At 48.2% G+C, this 20,415-nt stretch overlaps 1 protein-coding gene across 1 annotated transcript in view; it reads right to left on the bottom strand.

Moving 5' to 3' along the window:
• Positions 1-20,415, bottom strand: part of podxl2 (podocalyxin-like 2) — a 43,614-nt gene that overhangs the window by 12,444 nt on the left and 10,755 nt on the right. The window contains exons 2-3 of the mRNA XM_041891916.2: positions 6,302-6,451; positions 5,814-6,011 (exon numbers count right to left, since the gene is read on the bottom strand). Coding sequence (XP_041747850.1) covers positions 5,814-6,011; positions 6,302-6,451 — 348 coding nt within the window. The remainder of the gene's footprint in view (positions 1-5,813; positions 6,012-6,301; positions 6,452-20,415) is intronic.

The raw sequence follows: 20,415 nt of genomic DNA, 5'->3' as shown, positions 1-20,415 counted from the left end.
ACAACACAGAGTTACATATGGGGTAAAACAAAACATAAAGTCAGAAATACCACAGAAAATATATATACAGTGTGTGCAAATGTAGTAAGTTATGGAGGTAAGGCAATAAATAGGCCATAGTGCAAAATAATTACAATTAGTATTAACACTGGAATAATAGATGTGCAAGAGATGATGTGCAAATAGAGATACTGGGGTGCAAATGAGCAAAATAAATAACAATATGGGGATGAGGTAGTTGAGTGGGCTAATTTCAGAAGGGCTGTGTACAGGTGCAGTGATCGGTAAGGTGCTCTGACAACTGATGCTTAAAGTTAGTGAGGGAGATAAGAGTCTCCAGCTTCAGAGATTTTTGCAGTTCGTTCCAGTCATTGGCAGCAGAGAACTGGAAGGAATGGCGGCCAAAGGAGGTGTTGGCTTTGGGGATAAATATAATATAATATGCCACTTAGCAGACGCTTTTATCCAAAGCGACATACAGTCATGTGCGCATACATTTTTACATATGGGTGGTCCCGGGGATCGAACCCACTACCCTGGCGTTACAAGCGCCGTGCTCTAACAATTGAGCTACGGGATGACCAGTGAGATATACCTGCTGGAACGCATACTACGGGTGGGTGTTGCTATGGTGACCAATGAGCTAAGATAAGGCGGAGATTTGCCTAGCAGTGATTTATAGATGGCCTGGAGCCAGTGGGTTTGCCGACGAATATGTAGTGAGGACCAGCCAACAAGAGTGTACAGGTCACAGTGGTGGGTAGTATATGGGGCTTTGGTGACAGAACGGATGGCACTGTGATAGACTACATCCAATTTGCTGAGTAGAGTGTTGGAGCCTATTTTGTAAATGACATCTTTACAATAGTTTTTTTTTTCGGGGGGTAAGGGGGGGTAGAAGGATTACTTTATCCTATCCTAGATATTCCTTAAAGAGGTGGGGTTTCAAGTGTCTCCGGAAGGTGATGAGTGACTCCGCTGTCCTGGCGTCGTGAGGGAGCTTGTTCCACCATTGGGGTGCCAGAGCAGTGAACAGTTTTGATTGGGCTGAGCGGGAACTGTGCTTCCGCAGAGGAAGGGGAGCCAGCAGGCCAGAGGTGGATGAACGTAGTGCCCTCGTTTGGGTGTAGGGACTGATCAGAGCCTGAAGGTACGGAGGTGCCGTTCCCCTCACAGCTCCGTAGGCAAGCACCATGGTCTTGTAGCAGATGCGAGCTTCAACTGAAAGCCAGTGGAGTGTGCAGAGGAGCGGGGTGACGTGAGAGAACTTGGGAAGGTCGAACACCAGACGGGCTGCAGCGTTCTGGATGAGTTGTAGGGGTTTAATGGCACAGGCAGGGAGCCCAGCCAACAGCGAGTTGCAGTAATCCAGACGGAAGATGACAAGTGCCTGGATTAGGACCTGTGCCGCTTCCTGTGTAAGGCAGGGTCCTACTCTGCGAATGTTGTAGAGCATGAACCTACAGGATCGGTCACCGCCTTGATGTTAGCGGAGAACGACAGGGTGTTGTCCAGGGTCACGCCAAGGCTCTTTGCACTCTGGGAGGAGGACACAACGGAGTTGTCAACCGTGATGGCGAAATCATGGAACGGGCAGTCCTTCCCCGGGAGGAAGAGCAGCTCCGTCTTGCCGAGGTTCAGCTTGAGGTGGTGATCCGTCATCCACACTGATATGTCTGCCAGACATGCAGAGATGCGATTCGCCACCTGGTTATCAGAAGGGGGAAAGGAGAAGATTAATTGTGTGTTGTCTGCGTAGCAATGATAGGAAAGGCCATGTGAGGATATGACAGAGCCAAGTGACTTGGTGTATAGCGAGAATAGGAGAGGGCCTAGAACTGAGCCCTGGGGGACACTAGTGGTGAGAGCACGTGGTGCAGAGACAGATTCTCGCCACGCCACCTGGTAGGAGCGACCTGTCAGGTAGGACGCAATCCAAGAGTGAGCCGCGCCGGAGATGCCCAACTCAGAGAGGGTGGAGAGGAGGATCTGATGGTTCACAGTATCAAAGGCAGCAGATAGGTCTAGAAGGACGAGAGCAGAGGAGAGAGAGTTAGCTTTAGCAGTGAGGAGAGCCTCCGTGACACAGAGAAGAGCAGTCTCAGTTGAATGACCAGTCTTGAAACCTGACTGGTTTGGATCAAGAAGGTCATTCTGAGAGAGATAGCAAGAGAGTTGGCTAAAGACGGCACGCTCAATAGTTTTGGAGAGAAAAGAAAGAAGGGATACTGGTCTGTAGTTGTTGACATCGGAGGGATCGAGTGTAGGTTTTTTGAGGAGGGGTGCAACTCTCGCTCTCTTGAAGACAGAAGGGACATAGCCAGCGGACAAGGATGAGTTGATGAGCGAGGTGAGGTAAGGGAGAAGGTCTCCGGAAATGGTCTGGAGAAGAGAGGAGGGGATAGGGTCAAGCGGGCAGGTTGTTGGGCGGCCGGCCATCACAAGTCGCAAGATTTCATCTGGAGAGAGAGGGGAGAAAGAAGTCAAAGCATAGGGTAGGGCAGTGTGAGCAGGACCAGCGGTGTCATTTGACTTAACAAACGAGGATCGGATGTCATCAACCTTCTTTTCAAAATGGTTGACGAAGTCATCCACAGAGATGGAGGAGGGGGGAGGGGGAGGAGGATTCAGCAGGGAGGAGAAGGTGGCAAAGAGCTTCCTAGGGTTAGAGGCAGATGCTTGGAATTTAAAGTGGTAGAAAGTGGCTTTAGCAGCAGAAACAGAGGAAGAAAATGTAGAGAGGAGGGAATGAAAAGATGCCAGGTCCGCAGGGAGTCTAGTTTTCCTCCATTTCCGCTCGGCTGCCCGGAGCCCTGTTCTGTGAGCTCGCAATGAGTCATCAAGCCACGGAGCAGGAGGGGAGGACCGAGAGAAGAAAGAGAGAATGTCCACTTGGGAGAGATGAGGATTCCTGTGCCACCACCCCGCTGACCAGATGCTCTCGGGGTATGCGAGAACACATGGTAAGACGAGGAGAGAGCAGTAGGAGTAGCAGTGTTTTCTGTGGTAATCCATGTTTCCGTCAGCGCCAAGAAGTCGAGGGACTGGAGGGTAGCATAGGCCCAATAATTGAACCCTGTGGCACCCCCATAGAGACTGCCATAGGTCCAGACAACAGGCCCTCCGATTTGACACATTGAACTCTATCTGAGAAGTATTTGGTGAACCAGGTGAGGCAGTCATTTGAGAAACCAAGGCTATTTAGTCTGCCAATACGAATAAGAGTCGAAAGCCTTGGCCAGGTCGATGAAGACGACTGCACAGTACTGTCTATTATCGATCGCGGTTATTATATCGTTTAGGACCTTGAGCGTGGCTGAGGTGCACCCATGACCAGCTCGGAAACCGGATTGCATAGCGGAGAAGGTACAGTGGGATTCGAAATGGTCGTGATCTGTTTGTTAACTTGGCTTTCAAATACTTTCGAAAGGCAAGGCAGGATGGATATAACTGTCTGTAACAGTTTGGATCTAGAATGTCACCCCCTTTGAAGAGGGGGATGACCGCGGCAGCTTTCCAATCTCTGGGGATCTCAGACGTTACGAAAGAGAGGTTGAACAGGCTAGTAATAAGGGTTGCGACAATTTCGGCGGCTATTTTTAGAAAGAAAGGGTCCAGATTGTCTAGCCCAGATTATTCGTAGGGGTCCAGATTTTGTAGCTCTTTCAGAACATCAGCTGTCTGAATTTGTGTGAAGGAGAAGCGGGGGGTATGGGGGGGGTATGGGCAAGTTGCAGCGGAGGGTGCAGAGCTGGTGGCCGGGGTAGTGGTAGCCAGGTGGAAAGCATGGCCAGCCGTAGCAAAATGCTTGTTGACATTCTCGATTATTGTACATTTATCGGTGGTGATAGTGTTTCCTAGCCTCAGTGCAGTGGGCAGCTGGGAGGAGGTGCTCTTATTCTCCATGGACTGTACAGTGTCCCAAAACTTTTTGGAGTTAGTGCTACAGGATGCACATTTCTGTTTGAAAAAGCTAGCCTTTGCTTTCCTAACTGCTTGTGTATATTGGTTCCTAACTTCCCTGAAAAGTTGCATATCGCTGGGGCTATTCGATGCTAATGCAGTACGCCACAGGATGTTTTTGTGCTGGTCAAGGGCAGTCAAGTCTGAGGAGAACCAGGGGCTATATCTGTTCTTAGTTCTGTATTTTTTGAATGGGGCATGTTTATTTAAGATTGAGAGGAAAGCACTTTTAAAGAACAACCAGGCATTCTCTACTGACAGAATGAGATCGATATCCATCCAGGATACCTGGGCCAGGTCAATTAGGAAGGCCTACTCGATAAAGTGTTTTAGGGAGCGTTTGACATTGATGAGGGGTGGTCGTTTGACCGCGGACCCGTTACGGACGCAGGCAATAAGGCAGTGATCGCTGAGATCCTGGTTGAAGACAGCGGATTTAGAGTGTATTTAGAGGGTAAGTTAGTCAGGATGATATCTATGAGGGTGCCCATGTTTACGGATTTAGGGTTGTACCTGGTAGGTTCCTTGATAATTTGTGTGAGATTGAGGGCATCTAGTTTGGATTGTAGGATGGCCGGGGTGTTAAGCATATCCCAGTTTAGGTGGGGGGCAATCAATTCACATATGGTGTCTAGGGCACAGCTGGGGGCTGAGGGGGTCTGTAGCAAGCGGCAACAGTGAGAGACTTATTTCTGGAAAGCTTTCTGTGCCCAAACAGCTCAAACTGTTTGGGCACAGACCTGGATAATATGATAGAGCTCTGCAGGCTATCTCTACAGTAGATTGCAACTCCACCCCCTTTGGCAGTTCTATCTAGACCGAAAATGTTGTAGTTGGGGATGGACATTTCAGAATTTTTGGTGGCCTTCCTAAGCCAGGATTCAGACACTGCTAGAACATCAGGGTTGGCGGAGTGTGCTAAAGCAGTGAATAACTCAAACTTAGGAAGGAGGCTTCTGATGTTAACGTGCAGAAAACCAAGGCTTTTACGGTTACAGAAGTCAACAAATGATAACTCCTGGGGAGTAGGAGTGATACTGGGGGCTGCAGGGCCTGGGTTAACCTCTACATCACCAGAGGAACAGAGGAGGACTAGAATAAGGATATGGCGTTAAGAACTGGTCTTCTAGTGCGTTGGGTACAGAGAATAAAGGGGGCAGATTTCCGGGCGTTGTAGAATAGATTCAGGGCATTCTGTACAGACAAGGATATGGAAGGATATGAGTACAGTGGAGGTAAACCTAAGCGTTGGGTAACAATGAAAGAGATAGCGTCACTGGAGGCACCGATTGAGCCGGTCTCGGCGTGTATGGGGGGTGGAACAAAGGAGCTATTTGAGGCGCTTTGAGAATGACTTGGGGTTCTATATTGAAATTGTATAATAAGAACTAACTGGAACAGCAATAGGCAAGGCATATTGACATGTTCTGGGTGAAAACCGCTAATGGTGGCTAATAGCAAGTAGCTAGTTAGCTGGCTAGCTAGTTTCAACTGGGGATTCTAGATAAAGGTGAGTAAATAATAGAATCCGTTCCTCATTGAGTGAGGCGGGTTGCAGGACAGTATATTTAGTAGAAGGATGAAAAGTGTGATAGGGAAATATGTACGAAAAATACAAAATACAGGCTATTTACACGGACACACAACAAAGAACACGACCGCACTGCTACGCCATCTTGGATCACGTGCTGCTGTTTGAGACATGTTACCTGCTGCCATGTATTCACGCTATCAAGGGTCTTCCCTGTCTTTCTCCTGTCCTTGGCACCAAATAATGGATAAGATGTAGCAGGGGAACTCTGATGTCTGACAGGAAAGACATACCACTGTCATATACATAGTCTACGTACCTCTGAGGGAGTTCCTGTCTAGACCAGTGATGTTGACTTGGTCTCTGACATCGTCCCAGAGGTTAACAGAGGACTGGAGAGGCTTGTTGTCTTCACTGTCCTCACTGAAGAACCCTGAGGACTCCTGGGACGTGTCCTGCTGGGATGTCTCCCGTCCCTGGGAGGTTAGGCCTGGTACCATGGTGGGGCTGCCTGGAACTACAGAGAAGAAGAATACTTTATTGTCTTGATTTATTATTTACTTTATTGTCAGTCCACAGACATTTGTATTTTGCTTTTAGCCCAACCCCCAAGACACAAACACACTCCCTGGAGCAGTTTCTCTGGGGTTAAATGCATTGCTCAAAGGCACAATGGCAGGAGATTGCATCTAAGGTACTGATGCCAGCGAGGCTCTGGTTGCCGGCCTATGCCCCACCAGATTTTTCAGTTGGATATGGGAAACGAACGAGCGACCCTGTGGTTGCTGGCCCGATTCTCTAACCTACCGGTCATCATCTCAGGTTGCTCCTCCACATCTAGATCCAGGTCCATGAGGGACAGAGGAGAGGGCTGGGAGGGCTGGGAGGTGGACAGCAGGGTGGGTGGCCCATCACTCAGTAGGGCGTCACAGGACAACAGGAACAACAGTGTGGAGCCTGGAACAAAAGAGCGAAGGAAAGCAAGATTTCCACACAGTTCTTAGTTAATACCAGCTTAAATCAGCTGTGAAATAAACCAAGATAAGATTTCCACACAGTTCTTCGTCAATACCAGCTTAAATCAGCTGTGAAATAAACCTAGACAAGATTTCCTCACAGTTCTTCGTCAATACCAGCTTAAATCAGCTGTGAAATAAACCTAGACAAGATTTCCTCACAGTTCTTAGTTAATACCAGCTTAAATCAGCTGTGAAATAAACCTAGACAAGATTTCCTCACAGTTCTTCGTCAATACCAGCTTAAATCAGCTGTGAAATAAACCTAGACAAGATTTCCTCACAGTTCTTAGTTAATACCAGCTTAAATCAGCTGTGAAATAAACCTAGACAAGATTTCCTCACAGTTCTTAGTTAATTCCAGGTAAGTACCATCTTAAATCAGTTGTGAAATAAACCAAGACAAGATTTCCTCACAGATAGAAGTAAATACTGTAAACAGATAAGTTGTTTTGGTTTGGTTGATAACACAGGAGGTTGGTGGGGAGGACGGGGCTCGTGGTAATTGCTGGAACGGAATCAGTGGAATGGTATCAAATACATGGTTTCCATGTTTGATGCCATTCCATTTATTCCGTTCCAGACATTATTATGAGCTGTCCGCCCCTCAGCAGCCTCCACTGGTTGATAACATGTTTGATCAACTTTCCTCAAATCTCCTGGTTTTCACTGTCAACCGTTTTTTCAATAGTGTTCGTAAAAATGTGCCTTCAAATAGGCTTCTTCTCTGCCATTTTTCTAAAGTGTTAAATTGTGGCTGCATACAGTACAGTAGAGCGGTCTCATACGGCCTATGTGTATTTAAAGCAGATGTTGTATGTGACTGGCCATAGGATAGGACACTGGCATGGCTGAGACAGATGGACATGAGGTAACTAAGCACTTAAGTGACAGTCCTCTGTCTGTCTTCAACCTGTTAAGGCACTTTCTCCTGTCTAGTGCGCTCTACTGCCTCTTCCCTGGCTTCTTAACCCCAGCCTGTCTTAACCCCAGCCTGTCCCCAGCCTAGTCAACCCCAGCCTGTCCCCAGCCTGTCTTAACCCCAGCCTGTCCCCAGCCTGTCCCCAACCTAGTCTTAACCCCAGCCTGTCCCCAGCCTAGTCTTAACCCCAGCCTGTCCCCAGCCTAGTCAACCCCAGCCTGTCCCCAGCCTGTCCCCAGCCTGTCCCCAGCCTGTCCCCAGCCTAGTCTTAACCCCAGCCTGTCCCCAGCCTAGTCTTAACCCCAGCCTGTCCCCAGCCTAGTCAACCCCAGCCTGTCCCCAGCCTCTCCCCAACCTAGTCTTAACCCCAGCCTGTCCCCAGCCTAGTCTTAACCCCAGCCTGTCCCCAGCCTAGTCAACCCCAGCCTGTCCCCAGCCTAGTCAACCCTGTCCACAACTTATTATTAACCCCAGCCTGTCCCCAGCCTCTCCCCAACCTAGTCTTAACCCCAGCCTGTCCCCAGCCTCTCCCCAACCTAGTCTTAACCCTAGCCTGTCCCCAGCCTAGCCTTAACCCCAGCCTGTCCCCAGCCTAGTCAACCCCAGCCTGTCCACAACTTATTATTAACCCCAGCCTGTCCCCAGCCTCTCCCCAACCTAGTCTTAACCCTAGCCTGTCCCCAGCCTAGCCTTAACCCCAGCCTGTCCCCAGCCTAGTCAACCCCAGCCTGTCCACAACGTATTATTAACCCTAGCCTGTCCCCAGCCTAGCCTTAACCCCAGCCTGTCCCCAGCCTAGTCAACCCCAGCCTGTCCACAACTTATTATTAACCCCAGCCTGTCCCCAGCCTGTCCCCAGCCTAGTCTTAACCCCAGCCTGTCCCCAGCCTCTCCCCAACCTAGTCTTAACCCCAGCCTGTCCCCAGCCTAGTCTTAACCCCAGCAGTCTGCTGCCTGTCCCCAGCCTTAACCCCAGCAGTCTGCTGCCTGTCCCCAGCCTGTCCCCAGTCTAGTCTTAACCCCAGCAGTCTGCTGCCTGTCCCCAGCCTGTCCCCAGTCTAGTCTTAACCCCCAGCAGTCTGCTGCCTGTCCCCAGCCTGTCCCCAGTCTAGTCTTAACCACAGATGGCTTAGTAAGGCCTAGAGTCCAACCAGCTTAGTATCACGCTCCACACTGCCTGAACACGCTTACTACACTACGGTGTCACACTGGGCTTAGCCCCCTGTGTCTCTGTCACCAGGCCAAGCTCAGGTCACCGACCACATGGCAAAAAAGTGTTACCAAGATGCAAGACAGTAATACTAATCTTGGAACCTAGAACCAAATATTGTGTGCGCAGGCTAGCTACCTCGATTAAGTTAACAGTCTGTTAGGAGAGACTACCAAGACAGATTTATTCCTTATTCCCTAAATACATTTTCCATCCTTTCCGTGGCTTTCTCTATGCAGAGTCACAGTGGCTTGTAGAACAGGCCTTTTCACCACGCCAGGTCACCGGCCCAGCCACATGGCAGAAAGAGTTACCAAGACAAGACAGAGGTTTATTCTTTCAAAACACATTTTTCCATTTACCAAGCCGTAGCTTTTTATATGCAGAGTCACAGAGGCTTGTAGTTAGATAAGGACAAGCCAGTGGAGCTGGCAGAGCTTCTGTCACACTGATTAAAACTCAAACACATCCCTGTTCTCTTCCTGGCGTGGCTCTGTCTGTCTCTGCTGGCTCTTCAAACACATTTACATTTTAGTCATTTAGCAGACGCTCTTATCCAGAGCGACTTACAGTTAGTGAGTGCATACATTTTCATACTGGCCCCCCGTGGGAAACGAACCCACAACCCTGGCGTTGCAAGCGCCATGCTCTACCAACTGAGCTACAGGGGACGTGTGTGTGTGTGTGTGTGTGTGTGTGTGTGTGTGTGTGTGTGTGTGTGTGTGTGTGTGTGTGTGTGTGTGTGTGTGTGTGTGTGTGTGTGTGTGTGTGTGTGTGTGTGTGTGTGTGTGTGTGTGTGTGTGTGTGTGTGTGTGTGTGTGTGTGTGTGTGTGTGTGTGTGTGTGTGTGTGTGTGTGTGTGTGTGTGTGTGTGTGTGTGTGTGTGTGTGTGTGTGTGTGTGTATAAAGAGGAGGCTCCTAAACTCATGGTACTGTATGTGCCAGAAAGCTTCAATCCCTCCCAGCCACAAGCTAAAAAGCTCTAATCCCTCCTAGCCACAAGCTAAAAAGCTCTAATCCCTCCTAGCCACAAGCTAAAAAGCTCTAATCCCTCCTAGCCACAAGCTAAAAAACTCTAATCCCTCCTAGCCACAAGCTAAAAAGCTCTAATATCCCCCAGCCACCAGCTAAAAATCTTAAATCCCTCTCAGCCAAAAGCTAAAAAGCTCCAATACCCCCCCGAGCCACCAGCTAAAAAGCTTCAATCCCTCCCGGCCACGAGCTAAAAAGCTTCAATTCCTCCCAGGCACAAACTAAAAAGCTCCAATCTCTCCCAGCTGCAAGCTAAAAAGCTTCACAGAGAAGTAAACATTTAAATCCTTTCACTGATACAACCAGAGCGGATGTTCAGAAGCAAGTGACAAGCAGCAAGTTACTTTTCTGGGTCGCTTCCTCTCAGCAGCTAATGCATAAATCAAAGTTAGTGGAAGCGAGAAACCCCGAACCCTCAACTGGCTAGCTTGCCAGTCTGCAGAAGCTAGGGGTTTAGGGGTTTAGGGGTTCAGGAGCTAGGGGTTTAGGGGCTAGGGGGTTTAGGGAGCTAGGGGCTATGGGTTTAGGGGCTAGGGGTTCAGAGGTTTAGGGGCTATGGGTTTAGGGGTTTAGGGACTATGGGTTTAGGGGCTAGGGGGTTTAGGGAGCTAGGGGCTATGGGTTTAGGGGCTAGGGGTTTAGGGGCTATGGGTTTACGGGCTATGGGTTTAGGGGTTTAGGGACTATGGGTTTAGGGGCTATGGGTTTAGGGGCTATGGGTTTAGGGGCTATGGGTTTAGGGGCTATGGGTTTAGGGGTTCAGGGACTATGGGTTTAGGGGCTAGGGGTCCAGAGGTTTAGGGGCTATGGGTTTAGGGACTAGGGGTTCAGAGGTTTAGGGGCTATGGGTTTAGGGGCTAGGGGTCCAGAGGTTTAGGGGCTATGGGTTTAGGGGCTAGGGGTTCAGAGGTTCAGGGACTATGGGTTTAGGGGCTAGGGGGTTTAGGGAGCTAGGGGCTATGGGTTTAGGGGCTAGGGGTTTAGGGGCTATGGGTTTAGGGGCTAGGGGTTTAGGGGCTATGGGTTTAGGGGCTAGGGGTTTAGGGGCTAGGGGCTATGGGTTTAGGGGTTTAGGGACTATGGGTTTAGGGGCTAGGGGGTTTAGGGAGCTAGGGGCTATGGGTTTAGGGGCTATTGGTTTAGGGGCTATGGGTTTAGGGGTTTAGGGACTATGGGTTTAGGGGCTAGGGGGTTTAGGGAGCTAGGGGGTTTAGGGAGCTAGGGGCTATGGGTTTAGGGGCTAGGGGTTTAGGGGCTAGGGGTTTAGGGGCTAGGGGTTTAGGGGCTAGGGGTTTAGGGGCTATGGGTTTAGGGGTTAGGGGTTCAGAGGTTTAGGGGCTAGGGGTTTAGGGGCTATGGGTTTAGGCACTAGGGGTTTAGGGGCTATGGGTTTAGGGGCTAGGGGTCCAGAGGTTTAGGGGCTATGGGTTTAGGGGCTATGGGTTTAGGGGCTAGGGATTTAGAGGTTTAGGGGCTATGGGTTTAGGGGCTAGGGGTCCAGAGGTTTAGGGGCTATGGGTTTAGGGGCTAGGGATTTAGAGGTTTAGGGGCTATGGGTTTAGGGGCTAGGGGTCCAGAGGTTTAGGGGCTATGGGTTTAGGGGCTAGGGATTTAGAGGTTTAGGGGCTATGGGTTTAGGGGCTAGGGGTCCAGAGGTTTAGGGGCTATGGGTTTAGGGGCTAGGGGTTTAGGGGCTAGGGATTTAGAGGTTTAGGGGCTATGGGTTTAGGGGCTATGGGTTTAGGGGCTAGGGGTTTAGAGGTTTAGGGGCTATGGGTTTAGGGGCTATGGGTTTAGGGGCTAGGGGTTTAGGGGCTAGGGGCTATGGGTTTAGGGGCTATGGGTTTAGGGGTTTAGGGGCTATGGGGTTAGGGGCTATGGGTTTAGGGGCTAGGGGTTTAGGGACTATGGGTTTAGGGGCTATGGGTTTAGGGGTTTAGGGGCTATGGGGTTAGGGGCTAGGGGTTTAGGGGCTATGGGTTTAGGGGCTATGGGTTTAGGGGTTTAGGGGCTAGGGGTTTAGGGGCTATGGGTTTAGGGGCTAGGGGTTTAGGGGCTATGGGTTTAGGGGCTATGGGTTTAGGGGTTTAGGGGCTATGGGTTTAGGGGCTATGGGTTTAGGGGTTTAGGGGCTATGGGTTTAGGGGCTATGGGTTTAGGGGTTTAGGGGCTATGGGTTTAGGGGCTATGGGTTTAGGGGTTTAGGGGCTATGGGTTTAGGGGCTATGGGTTTAGGGGGTTTAGGGGCTATGGGTTTAGGGGCTATGGGTTTAGGGGTTTAGGGGCTATGGGTTTAGGGGCTAGGGGTTTAGGGGCTAGGGGCTATGGGTTTAGGGGTTTAGGGGCTAGGGGTTTAGGGGCTAGGGGCTATGGGTTTAGGGGTTTAGGGGCTAGGGGCTATGGGTTTAGGGGCTATGGGTTTAGGGGCTAGGGGTTTAGGGGCTAGGGGTTTAGGGGTTTAGGGGCTATGGGTTTAGGGGTTTAGGGGCTATGGGGTTAGGGGTTTAGGGGCTATGGGGTTAGAGGTTTAGGGGCTATGGGGTTAGGGGTTTAGGGGCTAGGGGTTTAGGGGCTAGGGGTTAGGGGTTTAGGGGCTATGGGGTTAGGGGTTTAGGGGCTATGGGGTTAGAGGTTTAGGGGCTATGGGGTTAGAGGTTTAGGGGCTAGGGGTTTAGGGGCTATGGGGTTAGAGGTTTAGGGGCTAGGGGTTTAGGGGCTATGGGTTTAGGGGCTATGGGTTTAGGGGTTTAGGGGCTATGGGGTTAGGGGCTAGGGGTTTAGGGGCTATGGGTTTAGGGGCTATGGGTTTAGGGGTTTAGGGGCTAGGGGTTTAGGGGCTATGGGTTTAGGGGCTAGGGGTTTAGGGGCTATGGGTTTAGGGGCTATGGGTTTAGGGGTTTAGGGGCTATGGGTTTAGGGGCTATGGGTTTAGGGGTTTAGGGGCTATGGGTTTAGGGGCTATGGGTTTAGGGGTTTAGGGGCTATGGGTTTAGGGGCTATGGGTTTAGGGGTTTAGGGGCTATGGGTTTAGGGGCTATGGGTTTAGGGGTTTAGGGGCTATGGGTTTAGGGGCTATGGGTTTAGGGGTTTAGGGGCTATGGGTTTAGGGGCTAGGGGTTTAGGGGCTAGGGGCTATGGGTTTAGGGGTTTAGGGGCTAGGGGTTTAGGGGCTAGGGGCTATGGGTTTAGGGGTTTAGGGGCTAGGGGCTATGGGTTTAGGGGCTATGGGTTTAGGGGCTAGGGGTTTAGGGGCTAGGGGTTTAGGGGTTTAGGGGCTATGGGTTTAGGGGTTTAGGGGCTATGGGGTTAGGGGTTTAGGGGCTATGGGGTTAGAGGTTTAGGGGCTATGGGGTTAGAGGTTTAGGGGCTAGGGGTTTAGGGGCTAGGGGTTAGGGGTTTAGGGGCTATGGGGTTAGGGGTTTAGGGGCTATGGGGTTAGAGGTTTAGGGGCTATGGGGTTAGAGGTTTAGGGGCTAGGGGCTTAGGGGTTTAGGGGCTATGGGGTTAGAGGTTTAGGGGCTATGGGGTTAGAGGTTTAGGGGCTATGGGGTTAGAGGTTTAGGGGCTATGGGTTTAGGGGCTATGGGTTTAGGGGCTAGGGGTTTAGGGGTTTAGGGGCTATGGGGTTAGAGGTTTAGGGGCTAGGGGTTTAGGGGCTATGGGGTTAGAGGCTAGGGGTTTAGGGGCTATGGGTTTAGGGGCTAGGGGTTTAGGGGCTATGGGTTTAGGGGCTAGGGGTTTAGGGGTTTAGGGGCTATGGGTTTAGGGGCTAGGGGTTTAGGGGCTAGGGGTTTAGGGGCTATGGGTTTAGGGGTTTAGGGGCTATGGGGTTAGGGGCTATGGGGTTAGAGGTTTAGGGGCTATGGGTTTAGGGGCTATGGGTTTAGGGGTTTAGGGGCTATGGGGTTAGGGGCTATGGGTTTAGGGGTTTAGGGGCTATGGGTTTAGGGGCTATGGGTTTAGGGGTTTAGGGGCTATGGGGTTTAGGGGTTTAGGGGCTATGGGTTTAGGGGCTAGGGGTTTAGGGGCTATGGGTTTAGGGGCTAGGGGTTTAGGGGTTTAGGGGCTATGGGTTTAGGGGCTAGGGGTTTAGGGGTTTAGGGGCTATGGGGTTAGAGGTTTAGGGGCTAGGGGTTTAGGGGCTATGGGTTTAGGGGTTTAGGGGCTAGGGGGTTAGAGGTTTAGGGGCTAGGGGTTTAGGGGCTATGGGTTTAGGGGTTTAGGGGCTAGGGGTTTAGGGGCTATGGGTTTAGGGGTTTAGGGGCTATGGGTTTAGGGGTTTAGGGGCTAGGGGTTTAGGGGCTATGGGTTTAGGGGTTTAGGGGCTAGGGGTTTAGGGGCTATGGGTTTAGGGGTTTAGGGGCTAGGGGTTTAGGGGCTATGGGTTTAGGGGTTTAGGGGCTAGGGGGTTAGAGGTTTAGCTCCTGTACCTTTAGCTCAGCAGGCTAACACACTGCAATGCTGTTGTGACCAACTGGATTTGAACCTGTGTCTCCTGCGCAGTCACACCATAAGGCTTGTGTTAGCCCGCTGAGCTAAAGGCTGGAGCTCAGGAAGCTAACACAAGCCTCCAGGCAGGTCTCAGACAAGGTAAGGCATCATGGAAACATAACGTTTCACTGAACCACATCCATTACACTGGGCTATTGGCCAACTATTATAGTACTGCTCTGGCTCTGTGCTCTCTACGTTCCCACACGGCTGCGCCTGTGGCTAACCTTGAGTACTTCCCAATGACACACCATTACCCATATAGTGGCTCTGGTTAAAATAAGTGCACTATGTAGGGAATAGGGTGCCATTTGGAAAGCAGCCCTTCTTCACCGAGGGGCTGACGCACACAACAGTGCTGTATTCACAATGTAGCTTCAAGGACAAGACTTGAAGGTCACAGGAGAGAGACTATGGCCTAGATTCAATCAGATCAAGCGTTCACTGGCGGTAGCAGACACCCGAATAGCGGATGTTTTGGCAGTGTTGGAGGTTGGAACTGCGTTGGAGCCGTCTTGCGATCATTGTCACGAAGCCACACCCGCCCCACTCGCGTTAGAAGGTCAGAACAAGAAAGTGTAGGCTATATAGAAATAATATAATATAGAAAATATAAAAATCATTCAACTAAATAAAGAGGATTTCTATCATCATAATGGAGGTGTAGATTACATCTCGAATTCCAGTGTTCCAACGTGTAAACCAGGCTGTATTCTGTTAATGCGACTCCCTGCAGCCAATGGCAGTGTCCGCTTTAGGTATGACGCCAGGAGCCGCTTGGGGATTTGACAGCTCTAAGGCAGTTCCACCTCTGACATCGCCAAAACAACCGCTATGACCATATTTCTGGAGTTTTACCACTCACAAAACTTTACTTTCAACGTAATTTCATTGACCCATATGTGATGTCAAAGGACACTACTGACTTCACATGTAGTAATTCATACTTGCCCAATACACATAAACAACAACAACAACGATCGTCATTGTGGATGAAATCAAATTGATACTCTTGATAATTGTTCCTTTACTTGGAACAGGATTTTAGGATGATCCCTGAGTGATTGTGCAAAATATTTTGATTCTTCAGTTGATCCATTCTCTCTTGCCCCTACATCTCTCTCTATTGGAGTCAGATTCCCTCTAAATCTCTCTCTGTTGGAGTCAGATTCCCTCTAAATCTCTCTCTGTTGGAGTCGGATTCCCTCTAAATCACTCTCTGTTGGAGTCAGATTCCCTCTAAATCTCTCTATGTTGGAGTGGGATTCCCTCTAAATCTCTCTCTGTTGGAGTGGGATTCCCTCTAAATCTCTCTCTGTTGAAGTCAGATTCCCTCTAAATCTCTCTCTGTTGGAGTCGGATTCCCTCTAAATCTCTCTCTGTTGGAGTCTCCTGAGTGGCGCAGTGGTCTAAGGCACTGCATCGCAGTGCTAACTGTGCCACTAGAGATCCTGGTTCGAATCCAGGCTCTGTCGCAGCCGGCCGCGACCGGGAGACTCATGGGCGGCGCACAATTGGCCCAGCGTCGTCTAGGGTAGGGGAGGGAATGGCCGGCAGGGATGTAGCTCAGTTGATAGAGCAGGCGTTTGCAACGCCAGGGTTGTGGGTTCGATTCCCACGGGGGGCCAGTATAAAAAAAAAAATGTAATCACTAACTGTAAGTCGCTCTGGATAAGAGCGTCTGCTAAATGACTAAAATGTAAATGTAAAATGTGAGTCGGATTCCCTCTAAATCTCTCTCTGTTGGAGTGGGATTCCCTCTAAATCTCTCTCTGTTGGAGTGGGATTCCCTCTAAATCTCTCTCTGTTGGAGTGGGATTCCCTCTAAATCTCTCTCTGTTGGAGTGGGATTCCCTCTAAATCTCTCTCTGTTGGAGTCGGATTCCCTCTAAATCTCTCTCTGTTGGAGTCAGATTCCCTCTGTGTTCACTGGATCAGATAGCATCCCGGTTGCAGGGGAATCATGTGGAGTATCAAATCTAATCAAACTTACAGCAGGTATAAAAGTTGTGTGCTAGCTCCCTTCACATTACAGTACAGTAATCAACATTACAGTAGGCTACAATAATCCATCAATAACAAAGAGTCAAATCAAAAATAACAATAATAACTACAATAAGTATGAAGTACAAGTGTAGTGTCGAGAAAACGATGCTGAGATGCTGTGAGAACAAGAAATCCGCTGACACTGTCCTCGATTATAATTATTTATTACATTGAAGATCTCAGTGCCAATTTACAGACTTCTGCAGACATCTGGAGAATAACCGGCCCCAATCTCTAATATGTTATTCTCCCCTCCTTTGTCCCAAACCATAGTATATATATCCTATGTAACCCGATATGGGTGTTTTCCCCTACAGACCAATCCCAGGACTCCACCTAACAGACTTCCTCTGTTTTAGGGTGCCCCTATAGAAATACTCTCCAGATGCTTCCTCAAGCTGAGTCAACATCCTCTAAGACACCATTTGCAAACATCAGCAAAATTGTAAATTGTTCAGACACTACACAAGCATTACAGTGAGTTCTGTAGCTCTGGCCTCGCAATCTGCTTCGAGACACGGCAGAGGCCGGATTATTCCGGCGATTGTGATAGGGAGTTCGATGGTGAGGCATATATCTGTACCTGGGGCAAAGACTTTGTGTTTTCCTGAGGCAAACGTTCAGGATATCACCAGGTTGCTTCCCGAGGCTGTCAGTCAGTCACCGGGGGCTGATACTGTCTTGGTTCATGTGGGGTCAAATGACATTATGAAGGGCAGCTCAGAACAGCTGAAGATGGATTTTAAAGAACTGATTGTGTCTCTACTTCACACCAACAAACGCCCCATAATATCTGTCCCTCTGTCCTCCCTAAATCGTGGCATTGAACGATTCAGCAAACTTTTAGCCCTCCATAACTGGCTACGAGACTATTGCAGCACTGTAGGTGTAACATTTATTGACAATTTTGATACCTTCTGGAAACAAAGCTATTATAAGGAGGATGGGATCCACCCACATCATTTGGGTTCCTGGATCCTTTCACAGCATTATAAGGCTGCGTTGAGACAATGACTTATCAATGACCCAAGTCCAGCTCATTTAATCCCTACTATTGTGTCGCTGAGTTGTCATAATGATTCAGCAAATGTACATTATCCTAGGGGTGTTGGAAGAACCATGGTAAACAACCTAATTTATGTCCCTCTTACTGCCCGGAATGCCTCTGCTGATCCTACAGCTATTGTATGCAGTAATCATATGCCTATGAACCAGAGTAATACTGTTAGCACTGAGGTGGTGTGCCCTAGTAGGAAGTCCACTGTGTGCAGCTCACCCTGCACTAATAAAAATAACCAGAGTATGTCTACCTCTGCTAAGCTTCCCAGTAAAGCAAGACAAAATAATCAAGCATCCCAGAAAAGTGTTAGAAATAGCCCACATTAACATATGTAGCTTAAGAAACAAGGTTCATGAAATCAATAATTTGCTAGTAACAGATGACATTCATATTATGACAATCTCTGAAACTCACTTAGATAATACCTTTGATGATACAGTGGTAGCAATACAAGGTTATAATATTTACAGAAAATACAGAAATGCCAATGAGGGCGGTGTTGCGGTCTATATTCAGAACCACATTCCTGTAAAGCTTAGAGAGGATCACATGTTAAATACTGTTTAAGTAATATGTGTTACAGGAGGGGGTCGCAGTTCCGGAGCGACCCACTAGGTGTCATCCTCCGACGACCTTAGGCACCTCCTCACTCACAGTCTGAACTAATCATCATCCTATTGGTGTCACCTGTGTCTACCTGTTCACCTGTGTATTTATGCCCTCACTTCCCTGTGTTCCCTTGCTCAGTTTTCTCTGCTAGTTTCTCTATGCTCAGCAGTACTAATCAGTGTCTGATTGGAGAAGTATGTACAGGTACTCGAGAAGTGTTCTCCGTGTTTCTTTATTATTTCAGTCGTAGTTACTTTTTCGTATTTTGGCTGTCAGCCTGTTTTTGGAGACTTATTTGCTCCACCTTTCTTTTATTGTGATAAGTCCTGTTATTTTTGTATTCTGGCTTCGGGACCACCAGTAAAGATCCTTGTTTCACCATCTCTGCCTACTGCCTACTGTCTATCCTGCACCGCACCTGGGTCACACCTCACACCAACACTTACACATATGGCTACAGGTTCACCTGCCTCACCTGAAGCCCATTCTGGTGGGAAGCTGCTATAGACCACCAAGTGCTAACAGTCAGTATCTGGATAACATGTGTGAAATGCTTGATAATATATGTGATATCAATAGAGAGGTATACTTTCTGTGTGATTTAAATATTGACTGGCTTTCATCAGGCTGCCCACTCAAGAGAAAGCTTCAAACTATAACTAGTGCCTGCAACCTGGTTCAGGTTATCAATCAACCTACCAGGGTATTTACAAACAGTAGAGGAATTAAATCATCAACATGTATTGATCATATCTTTACTAATGCTGCAGAAATGTGTTTAAACGCAGTATCCAAATCCATCGGATGTAGTGATCACAATATAGTAGCCATATCTAGGAAAACCAAAGTTCCAAAGGCTGGGCCTAATATTGTGTGTAAGAGGTCATACAAGAAGTTCTGTAGTGATTCTTATATTGTTGAATAATATTTGTTGGTCTGTTGTGTGTAATGAGGAGCAACCAGACGCTGCACTTGACACATTTATGAAATTGCTTATCCCATTTACTAATAAGCATGCACCCACTAAGAAAATAACTGCAAAAACTGTTAAATCCCCGCGAATTGATGAGGAATTGAAAAATTGTATGGTTGAGAGGGAGGAGGCAAAATAAATGGCAAATAGGTCTGGCTGTACTACCGATAGGCAAACATACTGCAAATTGAGAAATCATGTGACTAAACTGAATAAAAAGAAGAAGAAACTACACTATGAAACAAAGATAAATGACAAAGAATGATAGGAAAAAGCTTTGGGGCACCTTAAATGAAATATTGGGCAAAAAGGCAAACTCCACTCCATCATTCATTGAATCAGATGGCTCATTCATAACAAAACCCACTGATATTGCCAACTACTTTAATGATTTTTTCATTGGCAAGATTGGCAAACTTATGCATGACATGCCAGCATCAAACGCTGACACTACACATCCAAGTAAATCTGACCAAATTATGAAAGACAAGCGTTGTAATTTTGAATTCCGTAAATTAAGTGTGGAAGAGGTGAAAAAAGTACTATTGTCGATCAACAATGACAAGCCACCAGGGTCTGACAACTTGGATGGAAAATTACTGAGGATAATAGAGGACGATATTGCCACTCCTATTTGCCATATCTTCAATTTAAGCCTGCTAGAAAATATGTGCCCTCAGGCCTGGAGGGAAGCAAAAGTTATCCCCCTACCTAAGAATAGTAAAGCCCCCTTAACTGGCTCAAATAGCTGACCAATCAGCCTGTTACCAACCCTTAGTAAACCTATGGGAAAAATGGTGTTTGACCAGATAAAATGCTATTTCACAGTAAACAAATTGACAACAGACTTTCAGCACGCTTATAGGGAAGGACACTCAACAAGCACAGCACTTACACAAATGACTGATGTTTGGCTGAGAGAAATTGATGATAAAAAGATTGTGGGGGTTGTTTTGTTAGACTTCAGTGTGGCTTTTGACATTATCGATCATAGTTTGTTGCTGGAAAAACAAATGTGTTATGGCTTTACACAACCTGCAATATTGTGGATAAAGAGTTACCTGTCTAACAGAACTCAGAGGGTGTTCTTTAATGGAAGCCTCCCCAACAAAAAATCCAGGTAGAATCAGGAATTCCCCAGGGCAGACTTCTAGGCCCCTTACTTTTTAAAATCTTTACTAACGACATGCCACTGGCTTTCAGTAAAGCCAGTGTGTCTATGAATGCGGATGACTCATCACTATACACGTCAGCTACCACAGCGACTGAAATGACAGCAACACTTAACAAAGAGCTGCTGTTAGTTTCAGAATTGGTGGCAAGGAAGAAGTTAGTCTTAAATATTTCAAAAACTAAAAGCATTGTATTTTGGACAAATCATTTACTAAACCCTAAACCTCAACTAAATCTTGTAATGAATAATGTGGAAATTGAGCAAGTTGAGCAGACTAAATAGCTTGGAGTGACCCTGGATTGTAAACTGTCATGGTCATAACATATTGATACAACAGTAGCTAGGATGGGGAGAAGTCTGTCCATAATAAAGCGCAGCTCTGCCTTCTT

Source organism: Coregonus clupeaformis, chromosome 12 (genome assembly GCF_020615455.1).
Source record: "Coregonus clupeaformis isolate EN_2021a chromosome 12, ASM2061545v1, whole genome shotgun sequence".
Taxonomy (NCBI): Eukaryota; Metazoa; Chordata; class Actinopteri; order Salmoniformes; family Salmonidae; genus Coregonus; species Coregonus clupeaformis.
The sequence above is the reverse complement of the archived record's forward strand: the minus strand, read 5'-3'. Positions and strand labels throughout refer to the sequence as shown.